The 17,296-nt window shown below is 34.2% G+C and overlaps 1 protein-coding gene across 1 annotated transcript in view; it reads right to left on the reverse strand.

Moving 5' to 3' along the window:
• LOC113111416 (dedicator of cytokinesis protein 1-like) overlaps positions 1-17,296 on the reverse strand; it is a 47,536-nt gene that overhangs the window by 9,898 nt on the left and 20,342 nt on the right. The window contains exons 11-18 of the mRNA XM_026276083.1: positions 16,766-16,870; positions 13,510-13,651; positions 13,314-13,395; positions 11,035-11,119; positions 10,520-10,606; positions 9,263-9,439; positions 8,531-8,614; positions 1,453-1,590 (exon numbers count right to left, since the gene is read on the reverse strand). Of these exons, the coding sequence (XP_026131868.1) occupies positions 1,453-1,590; positions 8,531-8,614; positions 9,263-9,439; positions 10,520-10,606; positions 11,035-11,119; positions 13,314-13,395; positions 13,510-13,651; positions 16,766-16,870 (900 nt within the window). The remainder of the gene's footprint in view (positions 1-1,452; positions 1,591-8,530; positions 8,615-9,262; positions 9,440-10,519; positions 10,607-11,034; positions 11,120-13,313; positions 13,396-13,509; positions 13,652-16,765; positions 16,871-17,296) is intronic.

A 17,296-nucleotide genomic window follows, 5' to 3' on the forward strand; every position in this document is an offset into this window, starting at 1 on the left:
ATGTCTAGTGTATCAAACCTGATTTCCAAAAAGCAAAGACATATTATCATTAAAAACTAATTTAATATATAAATTATAATTCAACAGCAGCATTAATACAATTATAAATCTTATTTATTTCTGCTACACACATGATTTTCTATGTGAATATGGATAATATTTTGTAAAAGGAAGAAGGTGAAGATGGCATTACACAACTGCAAAAGTAATTTAATCTAAAGGTTTTAGAAAATGAGACATCCATCATATATTAAAATGCTGTATTAAGAAACGTATGCTATTTTTCATTTCAAGTAAACGTGTAATATTATAATAATAATAACAATAATAATGAAGCTTTTAAAGTAAATTAAATGTAGCATTGACTGGTATCTTTTGTCAGTGAAGTTAGACCTAATAAAAAAAGCTAATGAGTCAATAACAGCAGCGATGAACTATCTGATATATATGCATATATGAACTATCTGATTAAGTTGGTGGCATGTGTTATAAAAAATTACCAGGCTTATATGGCTTATTATATCATAATTTGATTAACAACATAATAGCACTGATTAAAAAATAATTTAAATTAAACATAAATATATAAAATGTGTGTGCATTACATATGAAAATATATGTATTCTCTTAAGAAAATAACCATATTAAAGATTTCTATGGAAGCCTGTTTCCACCATGTAATAAAAAAAATTTAATCTAGCAAGAAAAGTCTTGATCAAAGTCTGAACTGGGAAATACTTTACTTTTTTTCTCTCACAATTCTGACATTTTCTAAATCAGAAAGTCCAAACTGTGAGGAGATATCTCACAATTTGGACTTTCCGATTTAGGGTTAAATTGCAATTATACATATATGATGGAAACCATAGATTTCCTACAGTATGCTTTTTCCAAAAATGGTGTCATCTTTTCATATTAACTAATAATGATTACAGAACTAATTTTGAAACAAAGTTCTGTTTTACAACAAAATAGCTTAAAAAAGCACATATTTTACATGCATATTTTAATGTCGTAGAGGACGAACACTTTGAAAAAATAGCCAGACTTACAGCTCTATTAAAGCAGTAACAGCGTTTAAAACTGCAATTGTACAATGCCTAATAATCATCTAACAGCTGCCATGACTTCATTCAGTACAACATTTCTATAGTGCTTTCCTCAATACATAATCTAAAGCAGCTTATTTAAAATTAAAAAATGCCCAGTGAGCAAGAAGTGAGGAAGAAACCAGCACAGACAGATGCAGACATACATGCAACACATAAATCAGACACAGAATGTGTGTAAGAGTTCATAGCGAGGGAAGAGTCCATCCTGAGGTCATGTGATGCATGCATGTGATCGGTGATGAGAACATCCATGAATGCGTGAAGGCTGATGTTACGGCGGAGTGAATAATGAAGGCGTGATGCAGCATGATTTGGAAAGTGAGTGTCTGTTGGGACTCACTAGTGTTCTGACGCCGTACTGCTTCTCCACCTTCTCTTTCAGCTGTTTGAAACACGCCTCCAGACGCTCGTGAAACGGACGTAGAGCCTCCGTCACCTTCTCGCCGTGGATGCGAACTCCTTCTGCCAGGTTCGGGATCTGAATGAGATGCACACACAAACAAAAGCTAAGCAATTAAACCACAATCTTACATAAAACTGAAGACAAAATGATTAAATATTCACACTGACAAGAATCATTATAAAAGACACACTCAACAAATGTTTATCTAAAGCCAATACCATAATGCTCTTTCAAATTAAATTCAAATAAAAATGTATATCGCTGTATTAACAAATTAACACACATTTTTGTTACAAAACAGTATAGAAAGAGTATGATTATGTTATGTGTTCATTATAAAAAATACATTTTACAAGTTAGTCACAGAGATACTCTACAGTAAAATAAATGAATGGAAACATTACAACCAAAATTATTAAAAATAACAACTGTATATTCATAAACTACCATTAACATTAACCTAGATAAATAAATATTGTAAACAGCTGTTGTTCTCTGTTAGTTTATGATAATCCAATGGTAACTAATTAAACAAAATACAAACAAAATCCATTTATGCATGCTTGAATTTGTTGTTCTGTAGCATATGCAGCAAAAATATCTAAGATAAATTGGTGGTTTATTCTTAACCAATCAGCCAGCTCAAATAGTGGAAACATACTAACAGCTTAATATTTATTTTTTGTTATTTAATTATATATATATATATATATATATATATATATATATATATATGAAATTATGTTATGACTTAGACATTTTTACATATATTTACAATATTATTTATTTTATTAGTAATTGGCGGCCCACCTGCAATACCACCGCGACCCACTAGGGGGCCGCGGACCACAGGTTGAAAACCACTGGTCTATATAGTAAAATAAAATACAAATAATTATAAAAAGATTAAAATGCATATAAATACAAATTTTAGGAAAAATCCCATGCAAAATGACATCATAAAGAAAAACTGTATATAAATAAATGATATTACCATTGCATTAACTAAGATAAATAAATATTGTAAATTAAATCAAATCACTGAGCATTCTCCCCAAAAGTCAGCCTCACTAATCAACTGTGGACTGTCGGAGTGAGACGTAACCTGCAGATCTTCTGAACTGATTTACTCAAGCCTCTCGGTTGTCTGTGAATCAGGCGCAGTGATTCACCTCGGCCTGAAATATCACTCTGAGGTTCAATTTTCTATCTTCTACATAAAACCTCTGGTCTGACAAGACACATAAAACAGGCAAACAGCCACTAAAGCACCGGCGCTGGCTTTATTTGCAGTGAAAGACGGATCATATTACACAGGATTTCAAACAAACCTTTGTGCACAAGCATTCATTTCACAAAGCACTGCGTTCTCTCTCAAATATGACTCAAAAAGACTTCTGCTAATCTGAATGTACAGAATAAAGCATAATACATCAGAAGGATATAGTAGCGCTGAATGCGCAGGCGCGTCACACACACACACACACTCACACACACACACACATACACAGAATCTGAACTGCTCAGCTAATTGCAAAGAGAGGTGCTGCTGTCTCCAGATATTATGAGAGTAAATCAGAGCGCTCTAAAGAGATTTCTGAACCAAATAAACTCCAACAAGCTTCATGTACAACTGATGCAATGCAGTGCAATGCAATGGAGAGGAGAACTTTCTCATGTGCACGTTAAAATAGTCTTCAACCATGAAAGTAAAGACATCAAGCTTCTCTTCAGAATTTCAAACAACCTCTAAAAATATATAAAAATATCAGATCATAAAAACCTCTTTAAAGATACAATTTAAACATTTGTTTAAATGTGTTTAAATATTTAAATCTCATATAAATTATTTGTTTAAATATATGAATTATTAAATTTTTTAAATATTTATATATTTAATCATCTGTCAAGTTTATATTTTGTAGTGCTTAATTTGAAATGCATGAATATTTGTTAATATTGGAATGTTAATAATGTTTGTGCTTGCTCTATACATGTGAAGAGTTTAATTAACATGATCAGATTAAACAAATGTACATAAGGATAATTTATGCTGAATAATTCTATAGCTCACTTATTAAATACGCAATGTACTGTAGCACAATTTTTCCCGAATCGAGCACTGAATTCTATATAATACAGAAGCGATGCAGAGTTTGTTCAGATCCTCCTTCAGTTCAACAGTCGTGAGAGGATTCCCGCTTTAATAAGGATTGTTAGCACCGCGGGGAATTTGTGAAGGAGACAGAGATACAGACGGATAGAGCAGCGCTGCTCGTGTCTCCAGGCAAACCCAGGCCTTTATAACATGATAAAAACCGCTATAAAAGCAGGCTGCCAAATCACACAACACAACTACACATCCGTCTCCTCAGCGAACTCTGACTGAAAATATAACTGATGAGCACATGTGGACACGGAATGAAGAATTCAGTGCTCAAACGCAGAGATAATCAATGCTTTCCTTCAGTTTGAATATCTTCTTGTTATTAATAATAGAAGATGTGGTGCAGACACCCACGATCATGAGTATGATGAAGTTTCTAGTAATCCTGCAGAGCTTGATTAGGATTGGAGCTCAACTCAACAACACACTGGTCCTCCACAAACGTACATGAATCTTATTCTAAACCTGAGGCTCTTCTCTGCTAATGCATTGCTAAGTGTCATCCAAAAATTTACTTTAAAGCATCATTTACTCAAACTTATGTGTCTTCAAAATGGTATGACTTTCTTTGTTCTTCATACTCTCAAGTATGCATAAGATATTTTGAGAAATATCTATGTATTGTTGTGTTCACACTAGGGTTGTCCAACTGATGCTTTTCTGATGTCATTTGTCACGGCAGCATATAACGGCGGAGGGAGGCGAGACACAAGCGAGAAATTAAAAATGCTCCAAATACTTTGACACATTCAAGAAGCATGTTTTCTTTGAGCAGGTAAAATTAAAGGTTCAGTTCATATATCTGGCTGCTTGTGTTTATTGACTCACTGTAGGTTATACATGTGAAGTACAACAGATAAATGAGGACGCAGTACATCGAGATATCGGATTGAACTGAATCGATGACATGATAATCATAATCGAATTGAACCGTGAGACCAGTTTAGGTTCACACCCCAGTACACACTATGGAAGTCAACTCCAATGATGTTTGCAGTGTTATTTCAATATTATGGATACATTTTTATAGTTTCAATCATTTGAATAATAATAATAATAATAATAATAATAATAATAATAATAATAATAATAATAATAATAATAATATACTACTATTATTTTAAATAATTAACTTTTTTTTTTTTGAATCAGTTATTTTTATATTTTGTGTTTTTATTTTAATTTTAGTTACGTTTAGTAATTTAGTTTTTTCTGTAATTTTCATTTATTTTAATTTCTGATTTTTGTGCAAGTTAAACTCAATTAAATTGAAAAATGTGGCAATAATAACTTTTATTTTAAGTCACAATAAAATGTACAATTTCATGTACAAGTCGAAATTCTTGTGATCTGCTCTAAAACGAATCTAGTATCACATAGAGGCTCTGAAAGTGAGTGTGCCGTCACGTTTTTGTGTCATTTATGAAAATGCAAGCTGGCAGAGAGACATGCATTATTTTTATTTTCTCACAGTCCATGAACACAGCGCTGGATGAATTTCTTCTCGTTAACACACAATAAACTCCCCAGATCCTCATGCTACATTACCAGCTGAAGCTCCTGCTCTTTCCTGAGTGAAGTGCTTTTCTCAGTGTGAAAGATGAAGGCTAACATGAATGAAGCGGTGCCAACAAAAGCACCTGAGAGAGCAGCACATTCACACAGATCAGCCGAGACCCGGCTGCGCTCTGAGACCAAACAGGGAAAGCAAACTTAATCAAAAGCTGAAATCTGCAGGGGGATTGTCCTGCCTTTCCACCGCTGTTTGAGCCCTTCTGACAGAGCTTCGATAGCAGTCATTAATGTTCATCATCTGCTCGTATAAATGAGCTGAACACTGTCAAATCTATAACAATTGAAGTTAAAGTGTAAATAATGTGGTGAGATGGCAACAACGCATGCATGTTTGAGGAAATGGTCTAGTCTACATAATAAAGACGGAGCTTTTCTGATGCGCGTTTCATGCATTTCTCCACAATTGATGTGTGCGACTGAGCTCGTCTTCGTTGCTGAGGAACACGTCTTTAAAACACATCCGAGGTAAGACAAAGCATGAGACGTATTTCATTCTGTGACAGGATGACAACTGCTGTAACTCATCTCATGCTAATGTCCTGACCTGATATCAAAACCTGAGGAAAAATAAAAAGCTCCAGTCAAAAATAAGATGACTGATACATTCAACAAATGGCATCAAACAGCCTTTATCACGTCAGAAATACATTCAGGTTGTTTTACAAAACGCTCTCTCTTTAATGTGTAAATAAATGACTTTTACTTTGTCATCGCAAGCATTTTTCTAAACAGAATTTTAAAAATGCTTTTTGCTTTTAAACAGATTTCTCCGAATGAAATTTAAAAAATTTAAATTAGTATCACTGAAATAGTACGGTAGTTTATTATTCATATTTTCAATCAGTTTTAATTTGTATATTTTTTTTCTCATTATAATTTGAGTTACAATCTTAAGAAGTTTGCTATGCATGCATATTTATTTTCTATTTCAGTTTTAATTAAGTACATCAAGTTAAACTAAATTAAATTAACAAATGTTGCAACCAGCTGAAATACATTTCAGTTAATGCTTGTTTTATTTCAAGGAACAAAAATGATTTTTTATTTGGTTTTCATTTTAGTTTCAGTTATTTTTTTTTATAAACAGATATCGAAAACAGGAATTATCTATATTTGAGAAAGACTAAATCCAGAAGAATTTGTGGCAATGCTGAGAATGCTGTCAAAAATAATGTCATTAGTAGATTTTCTTTAACAAACTGCTCCTAATATATTACCTAATCTTTATTAATTTAGCTTGACATGGCAAACTCAATGTGCCTGGCCTCATACAATATTTCAAATGCTTCAGGTTGATCTTTTTGAATGTGAAACGGTCCATTTGTAATTCGAAGATGACAACTAATCGAAAGCATCTTAACTTGTTGCCTCAAGATGATACAACCATGAATCTCCACACATTCCTGACATGTTTATCCAGCAAACACACACCAGCAGATGTGTTGAATCTACAGCAGCTTTTCTGTAGCGGAGAGAGTTGGACAGGCTTGTTTTCCATCCTTTGTACAAATTATGAAGAGTAACATCAAAACCTCACATCTGTTCTGCTGATGGAAAAGCTCATCAGCAGCCTTCTATCCTTGCCTGAAAACACATCGACACACCAGCCTCTCTCTGTCATTACATTTCTGTCCACGTCCCTGAAGAGAACGAGTCCTTCAATAACCATTACGCAACAGAAGCGTTTATGTGCCGAGAGTAACTATATACGACGTGTGGCTGGATCAGACAAACAGGCTGAACACTCGGACAGCTGCTCAGACTCATGACTATTCATCACACACACACACACACACACACACACACACACACACACACTACAGAGAACAAGTCAAAGTCAAACAGGAGACGCATAAAACTGCTCTGGTGAAATCTGTTCCAACATGTTTTAACCAATGAATTTCCATGACTGCCTTATGTGATTACTAGAAATGTTCATAGCCATTATAGGCTTTTCCAGCCTTTTGGAGCACGCACAAAAAGGTCAAAACATGATACAATTCATATGATTTTTTTTTTGGATAATTGTTGTTTTTAGGATTTTGGACCTTGTTAGGGGTGGTTAAGGAAGGGTTGTTGTTTTTTAAGCACAAAACTGAACACAAGGGTTTTGAGACGCGCTGCGATAATAATATCAAATAAAACAGTCGCTACTTGATGCTGCCAATGGTCATTAGCGATCTAGCGATTAGTGATCTACCATTTACACAAAAAACTACAGAAAAGTATCATGCTGGAATGGAAAAACGTGTCCTGTGTGAACGACACTTTACACTTGTAGTGTCCGGGTCAAATATGACCCAATTACAAAAACATTGGTTGCAAATCTCTTATTATATTTCAAAATATTGGGTTCATTTTTTTTTTTTTTTCAACTTGACTTCTTTCAGTTTCAGCACACGTTTTGTATTTATTTTGAAAAAAGCTGATTGTAGGCCTCACAGATCTCAGTTAATTGCTAAAAAGTGAGGTTCATAATCTCAGATCAATGAGAACTACAACCAATCACTGAGCTGGATGATGACATCACTCAATTCAATAATGAACTGCCTTCTTGAATCTGTATTGTTAAAAGAGCTATAAATAAAGGTGGTTTTAAGATTATGTGATAATACAGTATATTGAGAGATTTACAAGCAAGTAAAAAAAAAGAATTTACAACATAGCACAAGAAGAAAAAAGAAAAAAACATCAAAAAGAGCCATCAGCTAGCGACGTGTTATTGTGTACAGCAACAGAGAGGGAAGATGTTCTTTTCAGAGAGATAAAAACTTATTCGTCTTTGGCATGGGATACATTTCCCACTAACAGCTATAAATTAAGCTTCATCAGTGCTAAGTAGATCTCTATCTTTAGTAGATCTCTATCTCACACACATACACAGCAGGAGCATCTGATGTGTTGCTCTGCCCTGTAACCATCATCAGTTTTTGACTGAGCGATAAAAGCCTTTAGATTTGATGATAAAGTCAGTTTACAGCACCAAACACGTGCTGCTTCAACCAACATCTACAACCCGGGAGACCTTCCTTTACATAAAACCTCACGCTGGATATTTATACTGCGTGACAGATGCTTTAAGATCTTCTGAAGAAACTGTGATCTCACATTGTGCATGAGAGAAATTATGCACAGAGTTTTATTTTTGAATCAATTGTTTGAAAAAGGGACTGATTAATGTAATATAACCTGCAAAATCATGGCAAACACCACATGAATATTCAGCATATGACCCAGTACTGCTGTTAAGACACGCATTGATTATATCATTACCTGCCAAGCAATCAGATCCTTTAGTTTTTCAATCTTCTCCTGGTCATTTGGATGTTCCTGGGTGTATTTCTCAGTGAAAAATGCCTTTAGATGACAAAACAACAAATGTAAGTTATAAACACCTACAACCCTCTAAATATACACTATCATTCAAAGATTTGGGGGCTGTACCATTTAAAAGAAAATAAATAAAAATACTTTTATTGAGCAATGATGCATTAACTTCTAATGTTAGAAAAGCTTTCTATTTTGTTCTGTGTTGTTCTTTTGAATTTTTTGGTTAAATGATGTTGAGGTCTTCATTGGTTATGATGGACGAACAGTAAATTACAGAATCCCGAAAGAAATGTTTCCACTAAATATGAAGCAGCAAAACTATTTCCAGAATTGATGATGATGATAACACGTTTTTGAGCAGCATCTCAATACATTAAAATGATTTATGAAGAATCATGTGATAGTGAAGACTGGAGTAATGATGCTGAAAATTCAGTTTTGATCACAAGAATAAATTACATTTCAAAATATATTCACATAGAAAACAGTTGTTTTGAGTTGCAAAAATATTTCACAATTTTGCTGTATTTAATCGCATAAATGCAGCCTTGATGAGAAGACTTTCATGATATAAAATGGCTAAAATTGTTTATGCCTTCAACTTCTCTTGGTTCACTGTGTTTAATCTTTATGCCGTGACACAATTTGGCAATAATTACCAGAATAATCTCATACCTTTTCATAATTAGTGAAGCCGCCCATGACAGCTGGGTCCACGATGCCGTTGAGGAGCATAGAGAGGGGGTTGATGGGAAGGCTGGAGTCGTTTAAGTGGCTCTGGACCATGTTGCTGATTTTCTCATTGGTTAGCTGCATTGTCTCCATAGCATTTTCCAGTGGACTGATTTCCTCCTGCATAAAGAAGCAAAAAGATAATTTATGAATAAAATAAACAAGCAGGAAATATTTACAATGCAAAGCAGCTGTCTAACACGTTACTGTTACGAAACAACCAAAGTTGCAATCCAACAAACAAACTCCTCTAATGAGCAGCGAAACAACAAGAGCAGGTTTTCAAGTCAAACTATGTGTCATATTCAAGACCATATTACTGATCTGACTGCACTGCCCTTTAACTTGTCTTAAAGGTAAATGTTTTATAAATGTTTTGGTTTGTTTTAAATATTAAGAATTAAAGTATACAACTACATTTTACTAGGAATGCAGACCAACGCCACTGACGCATGATAACAATGATCACCATCAAGGTGACTTAGCAGAATCAGAAAATCAGTAACAACTCCACATTTTAATTGTATAATTACGTATTTCATGCGAACCCTGCAGTAAGTTGTGTTCACTCTAAAGGGAGCGCAAAAAGACTAACATATCACTCTATATTGAGACAAGCTCTTTAAAAATATCTGTAGAAAGTAGAAAATGCATTAAAATGCAACTGAGTACTAAACTCCTGTGGTGTCAAAAATAGTGCACACTTAATATTCATGCAGTCCAAAAGAATGGCTTTTTTATGTACTGCCATATCATTACAGATTAATCAGTATACAATACAATCTAATAAAAACAAACATTTTATTAAATTTTATCTTGGATGAAAAGACAAGCTATTTTGTACAAACAATTCTGTTAAAGATTGTTAAAGATGTTTTTTGAGGTCCATCTTACAAATTCGTCCTTGCATAAAAAATTGGGCAGACCATTTTTATTAATGGACAAGTTAGTGCTACAGTGCTGAGATTTTGGAGCTTTTTCATCCTTCAATAAATGCCCCTGGGTCATCAGAATATGGTGCGAGTAAGACGGGTTAAATATACAGTATATATTGCAGACGAGGGTGAGATGGCTCAAATCAGCTGTATCAGAGCTCATTGGAGGTCAAGTGAAATAGGTGAAGGCTGCTCGTTTTCCTTCAAAACATTGAGAATATGAAATATAATGAACCACTGTGGATGCTAAAGCTGTCATACTCACCGCTGAGGCAGAGACGACTTCAAACCAGCGCAGGATGCCGGGTAGTTTATAGGCGGTTACGTAAGTTGTCCTTTCAATCCACATGTTCTTTTGGAAGAATGGGAAGATATTTAGCAAAACATTTTAAGTGAACAGTTAGCAGAATTAAAGCTTTTAGCAAAGGGCCACATTTCAAGTAAAGAGTGGCCACAATTTATTCCTGCATGCTTTTTTTCTTCAATTTAAGCCTCCATTTACTGGCTTTTAATGGATGTTTACCAACAGCAGATGTAAGTGGAGGCCGTGGAGGTGGGACAGACTTTATATTTTAGTATAATGGTGCCGTGTTCTCAGGTTTGACATCCCACTGTAATAACTCGACGTGAAGCCATCTTAAAAGGTTTTTACAAACGGGCATTAAAAAACAGTTCTGAGTACTTCTAAAAATGAGGAGCTGTAGAGCACTTTACACAAGCACTGAGTGAAATAACAAAAAGAGGAATGCTATAGTCATTGAAAAGCAAAAGGAAACTCACAGCGAACTCATTGTCTGGATCTTTCTCTCCTTTCCGGACCGGCCGTGAATACTGGAATTTTTGGACTTCATTCACGGTGTAAAAGCTGAAACATAAAGTGCGAATGATTCATTCTCAGAGCGTTTAGTGGTTTTAAGAGGGTTGCATTGGGTCAAGAGGCAGGAGATGCATGTGCTTCTAAAAGCTGTCTGGACGATGATTAAAAACACTGAAACTGCAGAAAAGAAACAACAATCCCACTTTATCAAAGATGTTCTTTGAAAAGAGGAAATATAAACACTGGACAAGTTCTCTTGAATTGAAGTTAACTACCATGACTCTTCAGCATCTTGATAATTCACAGTTTACTGATATTTTGGGCTAATTAGATTTTTTCTTTTAAATGTAGATTTTACCCAAACACTTAAAATGAGACAATGCAAAGTCTTCATAATTTGTTTGTGTCTGTAAGTCTACTCTTTGTAAAGCATCTAACAGCTTTGCAGATTTTTGGGCATTCAAAAACTGACTGTAGGCTGACTACACAGGTTTTTAGTGCTGGCTGTGAACGAGCCTATCATTGAGTGGACAAACTTCCTGAACAAATCCGCCTGTCACTAAATGAGAGTCTGAACAAGATGCTGAGTGAGGGATGAACGAGTGTGTATGACTGATAACTACACATAGATAACATGACACCAATTGTGAGTAGCCTGTTTGGTTTTGTGCAAATTGAACAAAACAGATAAGTAATCCTTCCAGCAGTGAAAGTGAAAAGTCAATTAATTTATTTTTGCCAATTGCTGAGGTCTAAAAAAAAGCATGTTCCACAGCCCTTCTAGAATTTTTGGTGTCAAGCATTTTAGATAAACCCGCTCTTATATGTGACCTTGAACCACAAAACCATATAGGGTCCTAAGGGTCCATTTTTTGAAATTGAGATTTATACATCATCTGAAAGCAGAATAAATAAGCTTTACATTGATTTATGGTTTGTTAAGACAGAACAATTAAAAAAAAATCTGGAATCTGATGGTGCAAAACATAAATACATAAACAAAAAAAATTATATTAAGAAAATCACCTTTAAAGTTATACAAATGTTCGTGCACTTTTTTATCCAAAGTTCTTAACACTATTACTAATCAGAAATTAAATTTTGATATATTTATGGTAGGAAATTTACTAAATATCTTCATGGAACATGAACTTTACTTAATATCCTAATGATTTTTGGCATAAAATAAAAATCTATAATTTTCACCCATACAATGTATTGTGGGAAATTGCTACAAATATACCGGTGCAACATATGTTTTTGTGCTCCAGGGTCACATATGGAACGTAAACTCTATTTGGCCGCTTTTCATATCAATCAATTTAGTCTCTTGGTAAGAACATGCTAAAAAAAACCATTCAGAACTAGAGCGAAGATGGCATTATGCCTGAACGAGAAAATAACTGTTTGCTATTAAAAACAAAAGAAAGAGATGGGATTAAGGTGAACATTTACACCAGTTGATCTTCTCAGTTCACAAATCCACTAAAATCCAAATCTGAATAGTCCAGTTGCAGTCAGGTTTGTCACCTAAATTAGCATGATGACACTAACATGCCTAGAGTCGTGCCTCTGGACTGGGCTCTGAACGGATTCAAATCGGATTGAAAAAGACACAGATAACCAATTACAATATTTACAAATGTATTAGCTGCAGGGGAGAAAGATGCAGCCCGGGGCATGAGAGGAGAGACGCACAAATAAACCTCAACTGTGACATGAAGGATCAGGCCAGCGTTCAGTCACTGAAGTTAGCCACCCTTTAAGCTTCTTTACACGTTCACGCTCAAGTAAGCTCATAGAAATCACATCTTGTCATGTGACCTTAGGCTCTGATGCTTATTTACTCAGAATTGTGGGTAAATAGTGAGTTTTAATTGCTTTCTATGCTCACTGGTGGCTCTGATTGGCTGCGGTAAGCCGCCTCTAATGCTTTATCAAGATCGGTGATAATGGTGCGGTTTACCCTGTGGCACAGAATTTAGCCTGAAACTGAATTATGCTTCCTCTTCAGGTGTGTTTGTGTGTGTGTGATTTATTAAAGCACAGAGGAGTGTAGTAAGGTCAAACACTGTTTGCTCACTGCACTTTTCTATTTTAATCGGTCGGGTGAGTCGCTTGGAAACACACAAACCCCTGAGATCTGCCCTCTGGTTTACGGACCCATCACACACACACACACACACACACACACACGATCGACAGACGGATAATTAGAAAGATAGATCGATGAGTGTCTCACCTGACGATCTGCTCTGACACAGGTTTGTTCTGGAACTTTGGTGGCAGTTCTAGGATGGGCTTCACTGTGAAACACTGAATGTCTGGTGGAACCAAACTAAGAAACAATAACAGAAACAATCTGGAGATCTGAAGTAGCCTAAACACTGAACTAAACACAGTTTTATGCATGTGCTGTGAGTGCGTCTGGAGGATACACTGTCCAGAGGAGCTCCTGATGTCCTCGCTGGGAGGCGTCGTGGTCTTCATCTTCTCAGCGTTGGGAAGCTGAGTCAGGAGTCTGGCCTCAAAGTCCTCCCGCCGCTCATACTCTTTCCCCCGAAAGATGAACATCTTATTCTGAAAAAAACACGCAATAGACAATCTCATCTCCAGATCAACCTTTCCTTTTCTGATTTGTTTTGACAACTTTTCTGTGCTCACCGCCAAAAACGTTGAATAATATTTGCATTTTATGAATTTCAAAGCATCACTTTTTCTAAAAAAAGCACAATTTAATTAACACATCAGATTGAATGAACACACAGAAATATAACAAAGCAATAATCAAATACACAAAGGCCAGAGAAGACTACTAACACATCCAGATATGATTTAAAACAGCAGCATCTACGTGGAAAAACAAGACAAAAATAAAAACATTTAAATAAGTTTTCATCAGTGAAGCATATCTAACAAGAGCTCAATAATCAAAAAACATTTGAATATTATTAAAACGCATTAAACAGCCAACAGAACTCTTATCAGTTAACTTTATAAAAAAAAAAAAAAAGTGATATTGATTAGTATTTAGACTCGTTTTTTTCTTGGCCAAAAAAATAAAATAAATAAAATTTGGATTACAATATATAAATCTCGTAATTCTGGGTTTTTAGCTTGCAATTCAAAGCTTTTTTTTTTTTTTTTTTTTTTTTTTTGCAAGTTAAAAATGCAAAACTGTGATTTTGAGAAGAAAAGTAAAAAAAAAAAAAAAATCCAGTTAAGTTTTTATATAAACTCACAATTCAGGGTTGCAAGATGGAAACTTGCACTTTTTTCTTAGAATTGCACGTTTATATCAATGAAATGCATGTATATTAATATAATGATAAATATAAATGTTTTTATTAAAACAGTAAACCTGCAAAAAAGAAATAAGTAATTAAAGGAAGAAATACATAAGTGCAGCTGAAAACCTAAAACCTAGACCATTCAGTCATCATCTATGAATCCAAAGTTTTTTTTTTTTGAGTTTGAACGTTGAATCTCAAGATAGCCACAGCAGCTGTAATTCCGAGGTGTTTGGCAGTGTGGAAATGCTCAATTATTGCACATTCCCATAAAGACAGCGTCAATCATCTGCGCCCACCTACAACACAGTCAATATGTTTCCATTCACAGCGTCTGTGAGAACAACTACACACAGACTGCTGTGTGCACACAAACACCCACACACACGCTGAGAAATATGACAGTGACGGAACGAGATACTAAATTACCGATATGCATGGAATTGAAGTGTGAACAATGCATGATCGCATTTAATATTTTGAAATAGGACAAAGCAGCATGATAGGATTCAATATGAAAATGGAGATACACACACGTGCACACTCCCCGCATGCACGAACATATTTCAGCTGCTCAATTAGTGAAATGTGAACCGGAGGTGAAATATGCCCAGGGCTGGTATATTTTCAAATCTGCTTTGAGCGATAAGGTGACAAATTGCACTGTGCTCTCGATGGGTGTTTTCACAGCGCTGGTGATTCCAAGCACGGCGGAACAAACCGGCTGCGTTAGCACGACTCCACACGCATACAAAAGTGGCACTTTAAGGAGAGAGGGGAGATAGTGAGACGTTTTGTGTTTTAACAGGCAAAAGCTTTTGTCCATGGAGCAACATGTCAACACTAGTAGGAGGCGACTGGCCTTTAGATGCCCATTTCTTTTTTGTTCCCAGGATGTCTGTTTTCAAGACGTGTGACTGCAAGCGGCTGAAGAGTATTAACAGAATTACAAATGTATCTGAGGCGGTTCAGAGCCACAACCACAGGCTTAAACACACACTGTGATATGTGGAGGGTGAATGATTCTGTTTCATCAGGAATGACAGAGATTCAGGCAGGGGATATATAGAAATATACAGAGAATAAAACCATGCACTTGAGTCAACATTCTGACCTTCATACTGTATCAAAGTCTTATCATCTGTACTGTATGTAGCTTTGAAAGAATTTGATTTGCTGTATAATACCGTGTTTTGGTTTCACATATGAGACAGTTTAGATGAGTCTGTCAAGAGCACATTTAAAAAGTCACGTCATCAACTACAGAAACACGGGATTTGAGCTGCAAAGTGGAACTGAAACCGATCTGGTGATAAAAGAAAATAGAAACACAAAAACATTAGTTTGCAAACCAAATGTTATAATTACACTTGTTCATATAGCAGTACTTTTAAATGAAAAAAGTGCACAAATCACTACTTTTGAATGCATTTTTGGTTTTGTTCATAATGCGATTAATTGCGATTAATCACAGACAATAATGTGATTAATCACGGTTAAAAAATTTAATCGTTGCCCAACACTAAATAATACCAATTATAATAATTTAAACAAATGATTGTATAAATTTAATAAATAATATTTAATAAATAAATAAAAAATTTATTACAGTGACAAAAAATAATTTAGATATATTTAGTAATAAACTAAGCTAAAAATAAAAATAACAACAAAAATTGAATAATTGAACTGAATAATATAATTGAATTCCTTAAATACAAATAAATAATTCATCAAATAATATTTACTAAAAAAAAATGTTTTATAATTTTTTTGTTATTATATATATTTTTTGACAACTTAATAACAATGGATTTGAGCAGCAAAGTGGAAGTGAAATATATGGGAAGAAGCTAGTGATGATGATAATGATAATAACAATACAAATAACTTTTTTTGATTAATAGAAATATTACATTTGAAGTAGAAACATTAACTTAATTATTTAATAAATATTGAGATGTTTTTATTTATTTTATAATGTTTTGATATTTCATGATAATAGTCATTATCATAGTTTAAGTTAAGATAGATTAAAAATCAAATTGTATATTGTAAGATTGAATTTATACATTTTTGACAAAGAGGAGCGAAAGAATCAATACAAAAAAATGTGAAGAGTAAAATGGTAAAGGTATGGTAAAAATTGACCTTCATATATCCAAAGGAAAATGATATCTGTCAGTTTTGATACAAATCAACCCCTGGAACATGAACTTGTCTGTGTCTGAATGAAGGTTCCTGCAGGAGTGAGTTTGACACAAAGACACCAGTAACTGATTTCCAGGCCTTTGGAAATATATAAAACGAATTCACAAAGGAATGCATTTACACAAAGAAGCAGAGATATATCTATGGTGACGGTGACATATGAAAGATTCAGGATTATAAGAGAAATTCTCACCCGCATGAACGAGGGGAAGCCCAGTCCATAATACCCCACAGCGAAGTAGTCCGGCTTTGGTCTGATCACTTTCACGATGTTCTCATAAAACTGAGCCTGCTTCCTCTGAGAGACACAGAGACGATCAGATCATGAGCGAAAAACACTCTTTAATGAACACAAACACTATTCCTGTTTAACAGCTGCTGATATGGGCCTTGCTAGGTTGCATAATTAATATAATTATCTCAATTAATTTGACAATTTACTTATATTACTATATAAAAATAAAAAAATAATAATAAATAGGTTAAACAATAAAATAAGATAAAAATACAAACATAAAATATCATGTTTTATTTCATAGTAAATTACACAAACACACACACACATTTAATGTAATATATATATATATATATATATATATATATATATATATATATATATATATATATATATATATATATATATATATATATATATATATATATTACATTAAATAAAAATGATAACCTAATGAATAAGAATATAAATTAATTTCGTACCTGTTTT

This window comes from Carassius auratus, chromosome 12, assembly GCF_003368295.1.
Source record: "Carassius auratus strain Wakin chromosome 12, ASM336829v1, whole genome shotgun sequence".
In the NCBI taxonomy this organism is placed as follows: Eukaryota; Metazoa; Chordata; class Actinopteri; order Cypriniformes; family Cyprinidae; genus Carassius; species Carassius auratus.